Below are 14,180 nucleotides of genomic sequence, written 5' to 3'. Positions count from 1 at the left end.
TGCCTACCGCACTTTTTTATGGCTGCGTAGGTTGGAACAAGTAGCCTATGTCACTGAAGTTAATAACAAACTGCAACATATTTGTTACATTCTGTTTCAACTTTCATGGAGTAGAGATGTATGACGCTGTTCTGGTCAAGTTTCACTGCTCTGAAGTCTATCGTCTTTGAGTAAAGCTAGTTTGAACTGAAAAAATAAAAAAATGTTGCGATTTGCTGGTTCTCCCCTACAAGAAACTTTTAGCCCATGCGCATGCGGGCCATTTCAAGTGTCTGGCAAATGTAAACACACATGATCGGATTTGGGTCACTGGCGAAAGTAGATGTAAACGTGCAATCAAAAAAATCGGATATGAGCACAAAATCGGAATTGAGCATATCCGATCTGTAGTCTAAACACAGCCTAAATGGCACCCTTATACCAGTTACTCCATCAGGTAACACAGTATCCCTTCCTCACCAGGTGTGAGATATCGTCCAGCTGTGTGAGCTCATTGAAGCTGATGGTCAGGTGGCGGAGGGCCGTCAGACGAGAGATCTCCTTCAGCTTACTCAGGCGATTACCATGGAGATTCAGCACCTGGACAGTGAGACAGGTTGGTTGGATGCCGTGGAATTCTGGTCATTTCTTACAGGAAGGGGACTGTGGTGATATACAAGAGCTTGTTAGCTAATTAGGAGCCTCTGGGACTCCTAAAATTACTGAGATTATGTCCCATGCAACAAGGCTTTGTATTGTTCAAATGAAGGTAATACACTTTGTCACTACAGTATATCCATTTTTGTCTATCCACAAAGTTTCTCAAACAAAACCATTGGTCCTTGAGAGCCCATGCTGTACAGCTATAATAAACAGAACTCTCTCTTACAGTGATCTGGCTGAGCACGTTGGCTCTGGCCACATTCAGGAGGGTCTTTTCATCCAAGCTCAGGAGCTTTGCCCGGGGCTTCAGCATGGGCTCCATAGCCAGCACCTCATCATCTCGAGCCAAGTCATTGGAGGTCACTTTTGGATCACCGGCAGGGTCAAGGTCACCATCATTTGGTGATGGATGCTGAACCCCTTCCTGAGTAGCAATATAAACAATAAACAATATCAATTCAAGCAATAACCTAATGAAAATAAACAATGAATATAGGCTAAAGGACAATAGCAAATCAACAAAAGTCATTCAATCAATTATATAATGACAACAATAACTATGGCATGGTAAAGCTACATTAAGGAGAATAGCAATAATAAACAACAATGTCAATTCAATCAATGGGCAAAATAATAGTATATCATACAAACCATAACCCATAAGAAGTGCTTAATAAACGAAGTGAATATTGAACAAATATGCCTTAAGACCTCTTTTAAAAGATCCAAAACTATTGCTGGAGAGTACTGGGCAATTCATTCCACCAACATGGAACCACCGATGAAATCACTGATCATCACTGATTTAAACCACATAGCACATGTTCTTTGACAGATGCCATTACTTGTTAGTTTTCCTGTGCTTGGCCCCCTTAACATGGTTTCAGACTGATAAGTGTGTACAGTATGTGGGCGTTACATGGGAGGTGGTGGTAACTATTCACCACCTTTCACAGATCCACAAACAAACATAATTCTGCAACCTTATGACTTCTAACTAACCATTCTAATAAGGTTCAGATGGCAATGGATCACTCTCCTATCTTTTTTATTCAAATTTGAATGATCATTTTATTTTCTTATAAAGCACTTTGTATGAAAGATCCTAAATAAATAAAACGGCCTAGTAAATAAATATGGATATGAGAATAACTACATAATCAAAAGAATCAAGAGAGACTCCAAAGATTCCATTGAATGATGCATTGAACTGGTAAGAATAATCTGATGTCAAACCATTCTGTTAGGATCACAAAGGTGGCTAGGCAACGTCATGATGCCATAGAACATTGCACAGGGCAAATTAGAATTTTTGGTCACTTTTGATTGAGTGTGTGTAGAAGTTGGCTGGTTTGAGAGTTGCTAATCATTTGATATTCGAATTCTGATTTCTGGTGATCTAGTTTTAAAGTTTGAAATGAAGTTTTGCTGGTTTTTAGCTTGCTGCCTGCCAGCACGGCAGGATGAAGACAAAAAAATTAAGAGACATGTCAAAAAATACGGACTTGTAGAACTGAAGAGAGAACTGGAGTCTTTGAGAGTCAACATGGATGAGGCTAAAAAGGCAAACAAAAAGACGAACAAAAAGAATCTACAAAAGCTTCTCATAAAGGAGCTGAAGAAGAAGATCGAGCGCAGCAAAAACGGACTGGACAACGGAACTTACGAAGATGAGCTCCCTGAACATGTCCTAGCTGCTCTGAATGAACTGGAGACTTTAAGAGTGAACACTGATGACGACGAAGAAGAAATAAAAAAGAAATGCAAAAGGAAGTCGGAACTACAAAGGTTCCTAATCAATGAGGCGAAGGAGGTCGATCATGACAAGAAGGAACTGTACAACAAAGTTTCCGAGGAGGAAGGTACAATGCCTATGGAGATCCATGAAGTCCTAAACGTTCTGGATGATCTGGACACATTCTTAGACAAAGAGTTGGAAGTGGGTGAGTAGAACATACAGTATCTGCTTGCAGTGGGTGTAAAGAGTAGCCTTGCATCACCAAAACCCAACTTGAGCAATACAGTACGTGGGCTATGTAAAAAGTGCTCACATTTAAAACATCAAAATGGTTCAGCAGCTCATTTTAATGAAATGCTCCCCCTATTCCTTTAGCTTCACAAGGAGAAACGCGAAGGAAGAGACAGAGAGAGCATTGAGGCCAGAGGCTGGAGACAGGGAGGAGGAGGCCGAGCAGGAGGCCTGTTTCTGGAGTGCCACACAGAACACGGACAAGGAAGACCAGGACCATCAGAACATCAATAAAACCCAAACCAGAAGCCAGACTTCTGTTGAACTTCACTATATCTCCTCGATTCATTTCTCAAATATTATTCTGAAACCCAATGACTCAGAACCACAGGGGAATGTATGATCCTCCCTATATTTTTATTTGTTTCATAAAATGTATATATTATCTGTTAAGATTCAAGTTCAGTTTGCCAAAATGTTGTTGAACTATTACATAGTTAACACAGATGAGGACGTGGACGAAACTAAAAAGAAAAACAAAAAGAAGATGTTGAACAGATATTCCTTAAGACCTCTTTTGAAAGATCCAAAACAATTGCTGGAATGGAGAGTACTGGGCAATTCATTCCACCAACATGGAACCACTGATGAAATCACTGATCATCACCCATTTAAACCACATAGCACATGTTCTTTGACAGATGCCTTTACTTGTTGGTTTTCCTGTGCTTGGCCCCCTTAACATGGTTTCTGCAGACTGACAAGTGTGTATGTGGGTGTTATATGGGAGGTGGTGGTAACTATTCACCACCTTTCACAGATCCACAAACAAACATAATTCTGCAACCTTATGACTTCTAACTAACAATTCTATTAAGGTTCAGATGGCAATGGATCACTCTCCTATCTTTTTTATTTTTATTCAATTTTGAATGATCATTTTATTTTCTTATATATAATAAAGCACTTTGTATGAAAGATCCTAAATAAATAAAACGGTCTAGTAAATAAATATGGATATGAGGATAACTACATAATCAAAAGAATCAAGAGAGACTCCAAAGATTCCATTGAATGATGCATTGAACTGGTAAGAATAATCTGATGTCAAACCATTCCGTTAGGATCACAAAGGTGGCTAGGCAACTTCATGATGCCATAGAACATTGCACAGGGCAAATTAGAATTTTTGGTCACTTTTGATTGAGTGTGTGTAGAAGTTGGCTGGTTTGAGAGTTGCTAATCATTTGATATTCCAATTCTGATTTCTGGCTATCTAGTTTTAAAGTTTGAAATGAAGTTTTGCTGGTTTTTAGCCTGCTGCCTGCCAGCACGGCAGGATGAAGACAAAAAAATTAAGAGACATGTCAAAAAATACGGACTTGTAGAACTGAAGCAAGAACTGGAGTCTTTGAGAGTCAACATGGATGAGGCTAAAAAGGCAAACAAAAAGACGACCAAAAAGAACCTACAAAAGCTTCTCATAAAGGAGCTGAAGAAGAAGATCGAGCGCAGCAAAAACGGACTGGACAACGGAACTTACGAAGATGAGCTCCCTGAACATGTCCTAGCTGCTCTGAATGAACTGGAGACTTTAAGAGTGAACACTGATGACCACGAAGAAGAAATAAAAAAGAAATGCAAAAGGAAGTCGGAACTACAAAGGTTCCTAATCAATGAGGCGAAGGAGGTCGATCATGACAAGAAGGAACTGTACAACAAAGTTTCCGAGGAGGAAGGTACAATGCCCATGGAGATCCATGAAGTCCTAAACGTTCTGGATGATCTGGACACATTCTTGGACAAAGAGTTGGAAGTGGGTGAGTGGAACATACAGTATATGCTTGCACTGGGTGTAAAGAGTAGCCTTGCATCACCAAAACCCAACTTGAGCAATACAGTACGTGGGCTATGTAAAAAGTGCTCACATTTAAAACATCAAAATGGTTCAGCAGCTCATTTTAATGAAATGCTCCCCCAATTTGTTTAGCTTCAGAAGGAGAAACGAGAAGGAAGAGACAGAGAGAGCGTTGAGGCCAGAGGCTGGAGACAGGGAGGAGGAGGCCGAGCAGGAGGCCTGTTTCTGGAGTGCCACACAGAACACGGACAAGGAAGACCTGGACCATCAGAACATAAATAAAACCCAAACCAGAAGCCAGACTTCTGTTGAACTTCACTATATCTCCTCGATTCATTTCTCAAATATTATTCTGAAACCCAATGACTCAGAACCACAGGGGAATGATCCTCCCTATATTTTTATTTGTTTCATAAAATGCATATATTATCTGTTAAGATTCAAGTTCAGTTTGCCAAAATGTTGTTGAACTATTACATAGTTAACACAGATGAGGACGTGGACGAAACTAAAAAGAAAAACAAAAAGAAGATGTTGAACAGATATGCCTTAAGACCTCTTTTGAAAGATCCAAAACTATTGCTGGAATGGAGAGTACTGGGCAATTCATTCCACCAACATGGAACCACTGATGAAATCACTGATCATCACCCAATTAAACCACATAGCACATGTTCTTTGACAGATGCCTTTACTTGTTGGTTTTTCTGTGCTTGGCCCCCTTAACATGGTTTCTGCAGACTGATAAGTGAGTATGTGGATGTTATATGGGAGGTGGTGGTCACTATACACCACCTTTCACAGATCCACAAACAAACATAATTCTGCAACCTTATGACTTCTAAATAACAATTCTATTAAGGTTCAGATGCAATGGATCACTCTCCTATCTTTTTTATTCAATTTTGAATGATCATTTTATTTTCTTATATATAATAAAGCACTTTGTATGAAAGATCCTAAATAAATAAAACGGTCTAGTAAATAAATATGGATATGAGGATAACTACATAATCAAAAGAATCAAGAGAGACTCCAAAGATTCCATTGAATGATGCATTGAACTGGTAAGAATAATCTGATATCAAACCATTCCGTTAGGATCACAAAGGTGGCTAGGCAACTTCAGAATGCCATAGAACATTGCACAGGGTAAATTAGAATTTTTGGTCACTTTTGATTGAGTGTGTGTAGAAGTTGGCTGGTTTTAGATTTGCTAATCATTTGATATTCCAATTCTGATTTCTGGCGATCTAGTTTTAAAGTTTGAAATGAAGTTTTGCTGGTTTTTAGCCTGCTGCCTGCCAGCACGGCAGGATGAAGACAAAAAAATTAAGAGACATGTCAAAAAATACGGACTTGTAGAACTGAAGAGAGAACTGGAGTCTTTGAGAGTCAACATGGATGAGGCTAAAAAGGCAAACAAAAAGACGACCAAAAAGAATCTACAAAAGCTTCTCATAAAGGAGCTGAAGAAGAAGATCGAGCGCAGCAAAAACGGACTGGACAACGGAACTTACGAAGATGAGCTCCCTGAACATGTCCTAGCTGCTCTGAATGAACTGGAGACTTTAAGAGTGAACACTGATGACGACGAAGAAGAAATAAAAAAGAAATGCAAAAGGAAGTCGGAACTACAAAGGTTCCTAATCAATGAGGCGAAGGAGGTCGATCATGACAAGAAGGAACTGTACAACAAAGTTTCCGAGGAGGAAGGTACAATGCCCATGGAGATCCATGAAGTCCTAAACGTTCTGGATGATCTGGACACATTCTTGGACAAAGAGTTGGAAGTGGGTGAGTGGAACATACAGTATATGCTTGCACTGGGTGTAAAGAGTAGCCTTGCATCACCAAAACCCAACTTGAGCAATACAGTACGTGGGCTATGTAAAAAGTGCTCACATTTAAAACATCAAAATGGTTCAGCAGCTCATTTTAATGAAATGCTCCCCCAATTTGTTTAGCTTCAGAAGGAGAAACGAGAAGGAAGAGACAGAGAGAGCATTGAGGCCAGAGGCTGGAGACAGGGAGGAGGAGGCCGAGCAGGAGGCCTGTTTCTGGAGTGCCACACAGAACACGGACAAGGAAGACCAGGACCATCAGAACATCAATAAAACCCAAACCAGAAGCCAGACTTCTGTTGAACTTCACTTTATCTCCTCGATTCATTTCTCAAATATTATTCTGAAACCCAATGACTCAGAACCACAGGGGAATGTATGATCCTCCCTATATTTTTATTTGTTTCATAAAATGCATATATTATCTGTTAAGATTCAAGTTCAGTTTGCCAAAATGTTGTTGAACTATTACATAGTTAACACAGATGAGGACGTGGACGAAACTAAAAAGAAAAACAAAAAGAAGATGTTGAACAGATATGCCTTAAGACCTCTTTTGAAAGATCCAAAACTATTGCTGGAATGGAGAGTACTGGGCAATTCATTCCACCAACATGGAACCACTGATGAAATCACTGATCATCACCCATTTAAACCATATAGCACATGTTCTTTGACAGATGCCTTTACTTGTTGGTTTTTCTGTGCTTGGCCCCCTTAACATGGTTTCTGCAGACTGATAAGTGAGTATGTGGATGTTATATGGGAGGTGGTGGTCACTATACACCACCTTTCACAGATCCACAAACAAACATAATTCTGCAACCTTATGACTTCTAAATAACAATTCTATTAAGGTTCAGATGGCAATGGATCACTCTCCTATCTTTTTAATTCAATTTTGAATGATCATTTTATTTTCTTATATACAGTGCCTATAGAAAGTCATCATACCCTTTTGAAATAGTTACTTTTTTTGTCTTACAGCCTGAAATCAAAACCCATTTTAAAAACAATCTTTTCCAGTTTTATTTACAAATGTAGCTGTACAACATCAAAATAATGAAAAAAAAGTAAACCGTTCTGAAAATTAATAAAAAAATAAAAACTACAATAACAGGGTTGGAAAAGTCATCATACCCCTGACTTAATACTTTGTAGAGCTTCCTTTTACTTTCATTACAGCCATCAATCTGTTTGGATATGTGTATTATAGCGTTGCACACCTAGATTAGGGAATATTTGCCCAATCTTCCGTGCAGAATTGTTAAAATCCAGTCAACTTCTGTAAGAAACGGTAATGGACTGCTCTCTTCAAGTCAATCCACAGATTTTCTATAGGATTTAAGTCAGGGCTCTGACTTTGCCACTCAAGGATATTCACCATCCTATCCTTAAGCCACTGCTTTGTTCTTTTGGCAGTATGTTTAGGATCATTGTCGTGTTGGAAGGCGAATGACCTGCCCATATTCAGCTGTCTAGCATGGGGGCTGCAGGTTTTCCTCAATCATTTGGGTGTACTTGGCAGCATCCATTTTCCCTTCTATCCTGACCAATTGCCCAGTCCCTGCTGAAGAGAAACATCCCCACAACATAATGTTGCCCCAACCATGCTTCACACTAGGTATGGTGTGTTTTGGGTGGTGTACTGTGTTTGGTTTTCACCAAACATTGCGCTTGGGGTTCAGTGCAAAAACACATCTGGAATATTCTGCTACCATGTGGAAAAAGCTTTTATGGTCAGAAGAGACTAAGATTTAACTTTTTGGAGACTAAGATTGAACTTTTTGGACTGAGCTCCAGGCGCTTACCAAACACAGTTTACACACCCAAACACACCCAAAACACACCATACCTAGTGTGAAGCATGGTGGGGGCAACATTATGTTGTGGGGATGTTTCTCTTCAGTGGGGACTGGGCAATTGGTCAGGATAGGAGGGAAAATGGATGCTGCCAAGTACACCCAAATGATTGAGGAAAACCTGCAGCCCCCATGCTAGACAGCTGAATATGGGCAGGTCATTCGCCTTCCAACACGGCAATGATCCTAAACATACTGCCAAAAGAACAAAGTAGTGGCTTAAGGATAGGATGGTGAATATCCTTGAGTGGCAAAGTCAGAGCCCTGACTTAAATTCTATAGAAAATCTGTGGATTGACTTGAAGAGAGCAGTCCATCGCCATTCCCTACAGAATTTGACTGAATTTGAACCATTTTGCACGGAAGATTGGGCAAATATTCCCCAATCTCGGTGTGCAAAGCTATAATAGAGACATATCCAAACAGATTGAGGGCTGTAATGAAAGCAAAAGGAAGCTATACAAAGTATTAAGTCAGGGGTATGATGACTTTTCCAACCCTGTTATTGTAGTTTTTATTTTTTTATTAATTTTCAGAACTGTTGACTTTTTTTTCATTATTTTGATGTTTTACAGCTAAATTTGTGAATAAAACTGAATAAGATTGTTTTTAAAATAGGTTTTGATTTCAGGCTGTAAGACAAAAAAAGTAGCTATTTCAAAAGGGTATGATGACTTTCTATAGGCACTGTATAATAAAGCATTTTGTATGAGAGATCCTAAATAAATAAAACGGTCTAGTAAATAAATATGGATATGAGGATAACTACATAATCAAAAGAATCAAGAGAGACTCCAAAGCAAAGATTCTAGAACAGAGCAAGATGGATCACTGGCCGGAGAATACGTTGGATTTTTTGAAGTACATTTTAACGCTCCATGGGCGCCATTTTGGTAAGCCGAAAAGTAATAAATCGTGCCTTTCACACGGCCAGATCATTACCGAGTAACAAAACAAAACAAAAAACAGCTGGCAACGGCAAAAACAGCTGTTGACGTGGGTTTATATGATTGGAACTGTGTCAAAAATGTTGCTGAGCTTACTGAAATGGCGTCCTGTACCGTACTTCATTCTTTTGACGCAACTGATCCATCTTGCTCTGTTCTAGAATCTTTGCTCCAAAGATTCCATTGAATGATGCATTGAACTGGTAAGAATAATCTGATGTCAAACCATTCCGTTAGGATCACAAAGGTGGCTAGGCAACTTCATGATGCCATAGAACATTGCACAGGGCAAATTAGAATTTTTGGTCACTTTTGATTGAGTGTGTGTAGAAGTTGGCTGGTTTGAGAGTTGCTAATCATTTGATATTCCAATTCTGATTTCTGGCGATCTAGTTTTAAAGTTTGAAATGAAGTTTTGCTGGTTTTTAGCCTGCTGCCTGCCAGCACGGCAGGATGAAGACAAAAAAATTAAGAGACATGTCAAAAAATACGGACTTGTAGAACTGAAGCAAGAACTGGAGTCTTTGAGAGTCAACATGGATGAGGCTAAAAAGGCAAACAAAAAGACGACCAAAAAGAACCTACAAAAGCTTCTCATAAAGGAGCTGAAGAAGAAGATCGAGCGCAGCAAAAACGGACTGGACAACGGAACTTACGAAGATGAGCTCCCTGAACATGTCCTAGCTGCTCTGAATGAACTGAAGACTTTAAGAGTGAACACTGATGACCACGAAGAAGAAATAAAAAAGAAATGCAAAAGGAAGTCGGAACTACAAAGGTTCCTAATCAATGAGGCGAAGGAGGTCGATCATGACAAGAAGGAACTGTACAACAAAGTTTCCGAGGAGGAAGGTACAATGCCCATGGATGAAGTCCTAAACGTTCTGGATGATCTGGACACATTCTTGGACAAAGAGTTGGAAGTGGGTGAGTGGAACATACAGTATATGCTTGCAGTGGGTGTAAAGAGTAGCCTTGCATCACCAAAACCCAACTTGAGCAATACAGTACGTGGGCTATGTAAAAAGTGCTCACATTTAAAACATCAAAATGGTTCAGCAGCTCATTTGAATGAAATGCTCCCCCAATTTGTTTAGCTTCAGAAGGAGAAACGAGAAGGAAGAGACAGAGAGAGCATTGAGGCCAGAGGCTGGAGACAGGGAGGAGGAGGCCGAGCAGGAGGCCTGTTTCTGGAGTGCCACACAGAACACGGACAAGGAAGACCAGGACCATCAGAACATCAATAAAACCCAAACCAGAAGCCAGACTTCTGTTGAACTTCACTATATCTCCTCGATTCATTTCTCAAATATTATTCTGAAACCCAATGACTCAGAACCACAGGGGAATGTATGATCCTCCCTATATTTTTATTTGTTTCATAAAATGTATATATTATCTGTTAAGATTCAAGTTCAGTTTGCCAAAATGTTGCTGAACTATTACATAGTTAACACAGATGAGGACGTGGACGAAACTAAAAAGAAAAACAAAAAGAAGATGTTGAACAGATATGCCTTAAGACCTCTTTTGAAAGATCCAAAACTATTGCTGGAATGGAGAGTACTGGGCAATTCATTCCACCAACATGGAACCACTGATGAAATCACTGATCATTACCCAATTAAACCACATAGCACATGTTCTTTGACAGATGCCTTTACTTGTTGGTTTTTCTGTGCTTGGCCCCCTTAACATGGTTTCTGCAGACTGATAAGTGAGTATGTGGATGTTATATGGGAGGTGGTGGTCACTATACACCACCTTTCACAGATCCACAAACAAACATAATTCTGCAACCTTATGACTTCTAAATAACAATTCTATTAAGGTTCAGATGGCAATGGATCACTCTCCTATCTTTTTTATTCAATTTTGAATGATCATTTTATTTTCTTATATATAATAAAGCACTTTGTATGAAAGATCCTAAATAAATAAAACGGTCTAGTAAATAAATATGGATATGAGGATAACTACATAATCAAAAGAATCAAGAGAGACTCCAAAGATTCCATTGAATGATGCATTGAACTGGTAAGAATAATCTGATGTCAAACCATTCCGTTAGGATCACAAAGGTGGCTAGGCAACTTCAGAATGCCATAGAACATTGCACAGGGTAAATTAGAATTTTTGGTCACTTTTGATTGAGTGTGTGTAGAAGTTGGCTGGTTTTAGATTTGCTAATCATTTGATATTCCAATTCTGATTTCTGGCGATCTAGTTTTAAAGTTTGAAATGAAGTTTTGCTGGTTATTTGCCTGCTGCCTGCCAGCACGGCAGGATGAAGACAAAAAAATTAAGAGACATGTCAAAAAATACGGACTTGTAGAACTGAAGCGAGAACTGGAGTCTTTGAGAGTCAACATGGATGAGGCTAAAAAGGCAAACAAAAAGACGACCAAAAAGAATCTACAAAAGCTTCTCATAAAGGAGCTGAAGAAGAAGATCGAGCGCAGCAAAAACGGACTGGACAACGGAACTTACGAAGATGAGCTCCCTGAACATGTCCTAGCTGCTCTGAATGAACTGGAGACTTTAAGAGTGAACACTGATGACGACGAAGAAGAAATAAAAAAGAAATGCAAAAGGAAGTCGGAACTACAAAGGTTCCTAATCAATGAGGCGAAGGAGGTCGATCATGACAAGAAGGAACTGTACAACAAAGTTTCCGAGGAGGAAGGTACAATGCCCATGGATGAAGTCCTAAACGTTCTGGATGATCTGGACACATTCTTGGACAAAGAGTTGGAAGTGGGTGAGTGGAACATACAGTATATGCTTGCACTGGGTGTAAAGAGTAGCCTTGCATCACCAAAACCCAACTTGAGCAATACAGTACGTGGGCTATGTAAAAAGTGCTCACATTTAAAACATCAAAATGGTTCAGCAGCTCATTTGAATGAAATGCTCCCCCAATTTGTTTAGCTTCAGAAGGAGAAACGAGAAGGAAGAGACAGAGAGAGCATTGAGGCCAGAGGCTGGAGACAGGGAGGAGGAGGCCGAGCAGGAGGCCTGTTTCTGGAGTGCCACACAGAACACGGACAAGGAAGACCAGGACCATCAGAACATCAATAAAACCCAAACCAGAAGCCAGACTTCTGTTGAACTTCACTATATCTCCTCGATTCATTTCTCAAATATTATTCTGAAACCCAATGACTCAGAACCACAGGGGAATGTATGATCCTCCCTATATTTTTATTTGTTTCATAAAATGTATATATTATCTGTTAAGATTCAAGTTCAGTTTGCCAAAATGTTGCTGAACTATTACATAGTTAACACAGATGAGGACGTGGACGAAACTAAAAAGAAAAACAAAAAGAAGATGTTGAACAGATATGCCTTAAGACCTCTTTTGAAAGATCCAAAACTATTGCTGGAATGGAGAGTACTGGGCAATTCATTCCACCAACATGGAACCACTGATGAAATCACTGATCATTACCCAATTAAACCACATAGCACATGTTCTTTGACAGATGCCTTTACTTGTTGGTTTTTCTGTGCTTGGCCCCCTTAACATGGTTTCTGCAGACTGATAAGTGAGTATGTGGATGTTATATGGGAGGTGGTGGTCACTATACACCACCTTTCACAGATCCACAAACAAACATAATTCTGCAACCTTATGACTTCTAAATAACAATTCTATTAAGGTTCAGATGGCAATGGATCACTCTCCTATCTTTTTTATTCAATTTTGAATGATCATTTTATTTTCTTATATATAATAAAGCACTTTGTATGAAAGATCCTAAATAAATAAAACGGTCTAGTAAATAAATATGGATATGAGGATAACTACATAATCAAAAGAATCAAGAGAGACTCCAAAGATTCCATTGAATGATGCATTGAACTGGTAAGAATAATCTGATGTCAAACCATTCCGTTAGGATCACAAAGGTGGCTAGGCAACTTCAGAATGCCATAGAACATTGCACAGGGTAAATTAGAATTTTTGGTCACTTTTGATTGAGTGTGTGTAGAAGTTGGCTGGTTTTAGATTTGCTAATCATTTGATATTCCAATTCTGATTTCTGGCGATCTAGTTTTAAAGTTTGAAATGAAGTTTTGCTGGTTTTTTGCCTGCTGCCTGCCAGCACGGCAGGATGAAGACAAAAAAATTAAGAGACATGTCAAAAAATACGGACTTGTAGAACTGAAGCGAGAACTGGAGTCTTTGAGAGTCAACATGGATGAGGCTAAAAAGGCAAACAAAAAGACGACCAAAAAGAATCTACAAAAGCTTCTCATAAAGGAGCTGAAGAAGAAGATCGAGCGCAGCAAAAACGGACTGGACAACGGAACTTACGAAGATGAGCTCCCTGAACATGTCCTAGCTGCTCTGAATGAACTGGAGACTTTAAGAGTGAACACTGATGACGACGAAGAAGAAATAAAAAAGAAATGCAAAAGGAAGTCGGAACTACAAAGGTTCCTAATCAATGAGGCGAAGGAGGTCGATCATGACAAGAAGGAACTGTACAACAAAGTTTCCGAGGAGGAAGGTACAATGCCCATGGATGAAGTCCTAAACGTTCTGGATGATCTGGACACATTCTTGGACAAAGAGTTGGAAGTGGGTGAGTGGAACATACAGTATATGCTTGCACTGGGTGTAAAGAGTAGCCTTGCATCACCAAAACCCAACTTGAGCAATACAGTACGTGGGCTATGTAAAAAGTGCTCACATTTAAAACATCAAAATGGTTCAGCAGCTCATTTGAATGAAATGCTCCCCCAATTTGTTTAGCTTCAGAAGGAGAAACGAGAAGGAAGAGACAGAGAGAGCATTGAGGCCAGAGGCTGGAGACAGGGAGGAGGAGGCCGAGCAGGAGGCCTGTTTCTGGAGTGCCACACAGAACACGGACAAGGAAGACCAGGACCATCAGAACATCAATAAAACCCAAACCAGAAGCCAGACTTCTGTTGAACTTCACTATATCTCCTCGATTCATTTCTCAAATATTATTCTGAAACCCAATGACTCAGAACCACAGGGGAATGTATGATCCTCCCTATATTTTTATTTGTTTCATAAAATGT

At 39.5% G+C, this 14,180-nt stretch overlaps 1 protein-coding gene and 1 long non-coding RNA gene across 2 annotated transcripts in view; one reads left to right on the top strand and one right to left on the bottom strand.

The window, feature by feature from the left end:
* lrrc9 (leucine rich repeat containing 9) overlaps positions 1-14,180 on the bottom strand; it is a 37,309-nt gene that overhangs the window by 9,384 nt on the left and 13,745 nt on the right. Inside the window, exons 16-17 of the mRNA XM_062523375.1 lie at positions 869-1,066; positions 460-579 (exon numbers count right to left, since the gene is read on the bottom strand). Coding sequence (XP_062379359.1) covers positions 460-579; positions 869-1,066 — 318 coding nt within the window. The remainder of the gene's footprint in view (positions 1-459; positions 580-868; positions 1,067-14,180) is intronic.
* On the top strand, positions 4,251-4,787 carry LOC134067907 (uncharacterized). The gene is made up of 2 exons (XR_009936583.1): positions 4,251-4,431; positions 4,602-4,787. It is a non-coding gene; the product is annotated as an uncharacterized LOC134067907 (long non-coding RNA).

This window comes from Sardina pilchardus, chromosome 20 (assembly GCF_963854185.1).
Source record: "Sardina pilchardus chromosome 20, fSarPil1.1, whole genome shotgun sequence".
Lineage (NCBI taxonomy): Eukaryota > Metazoa > Chordata > Actinopteri > Clupeiformes > Clupeidae > Sardina > Sardina pilchardus.
This window is presented reverse-complemented; position numbering and strand designations above follow the sequence as displayed.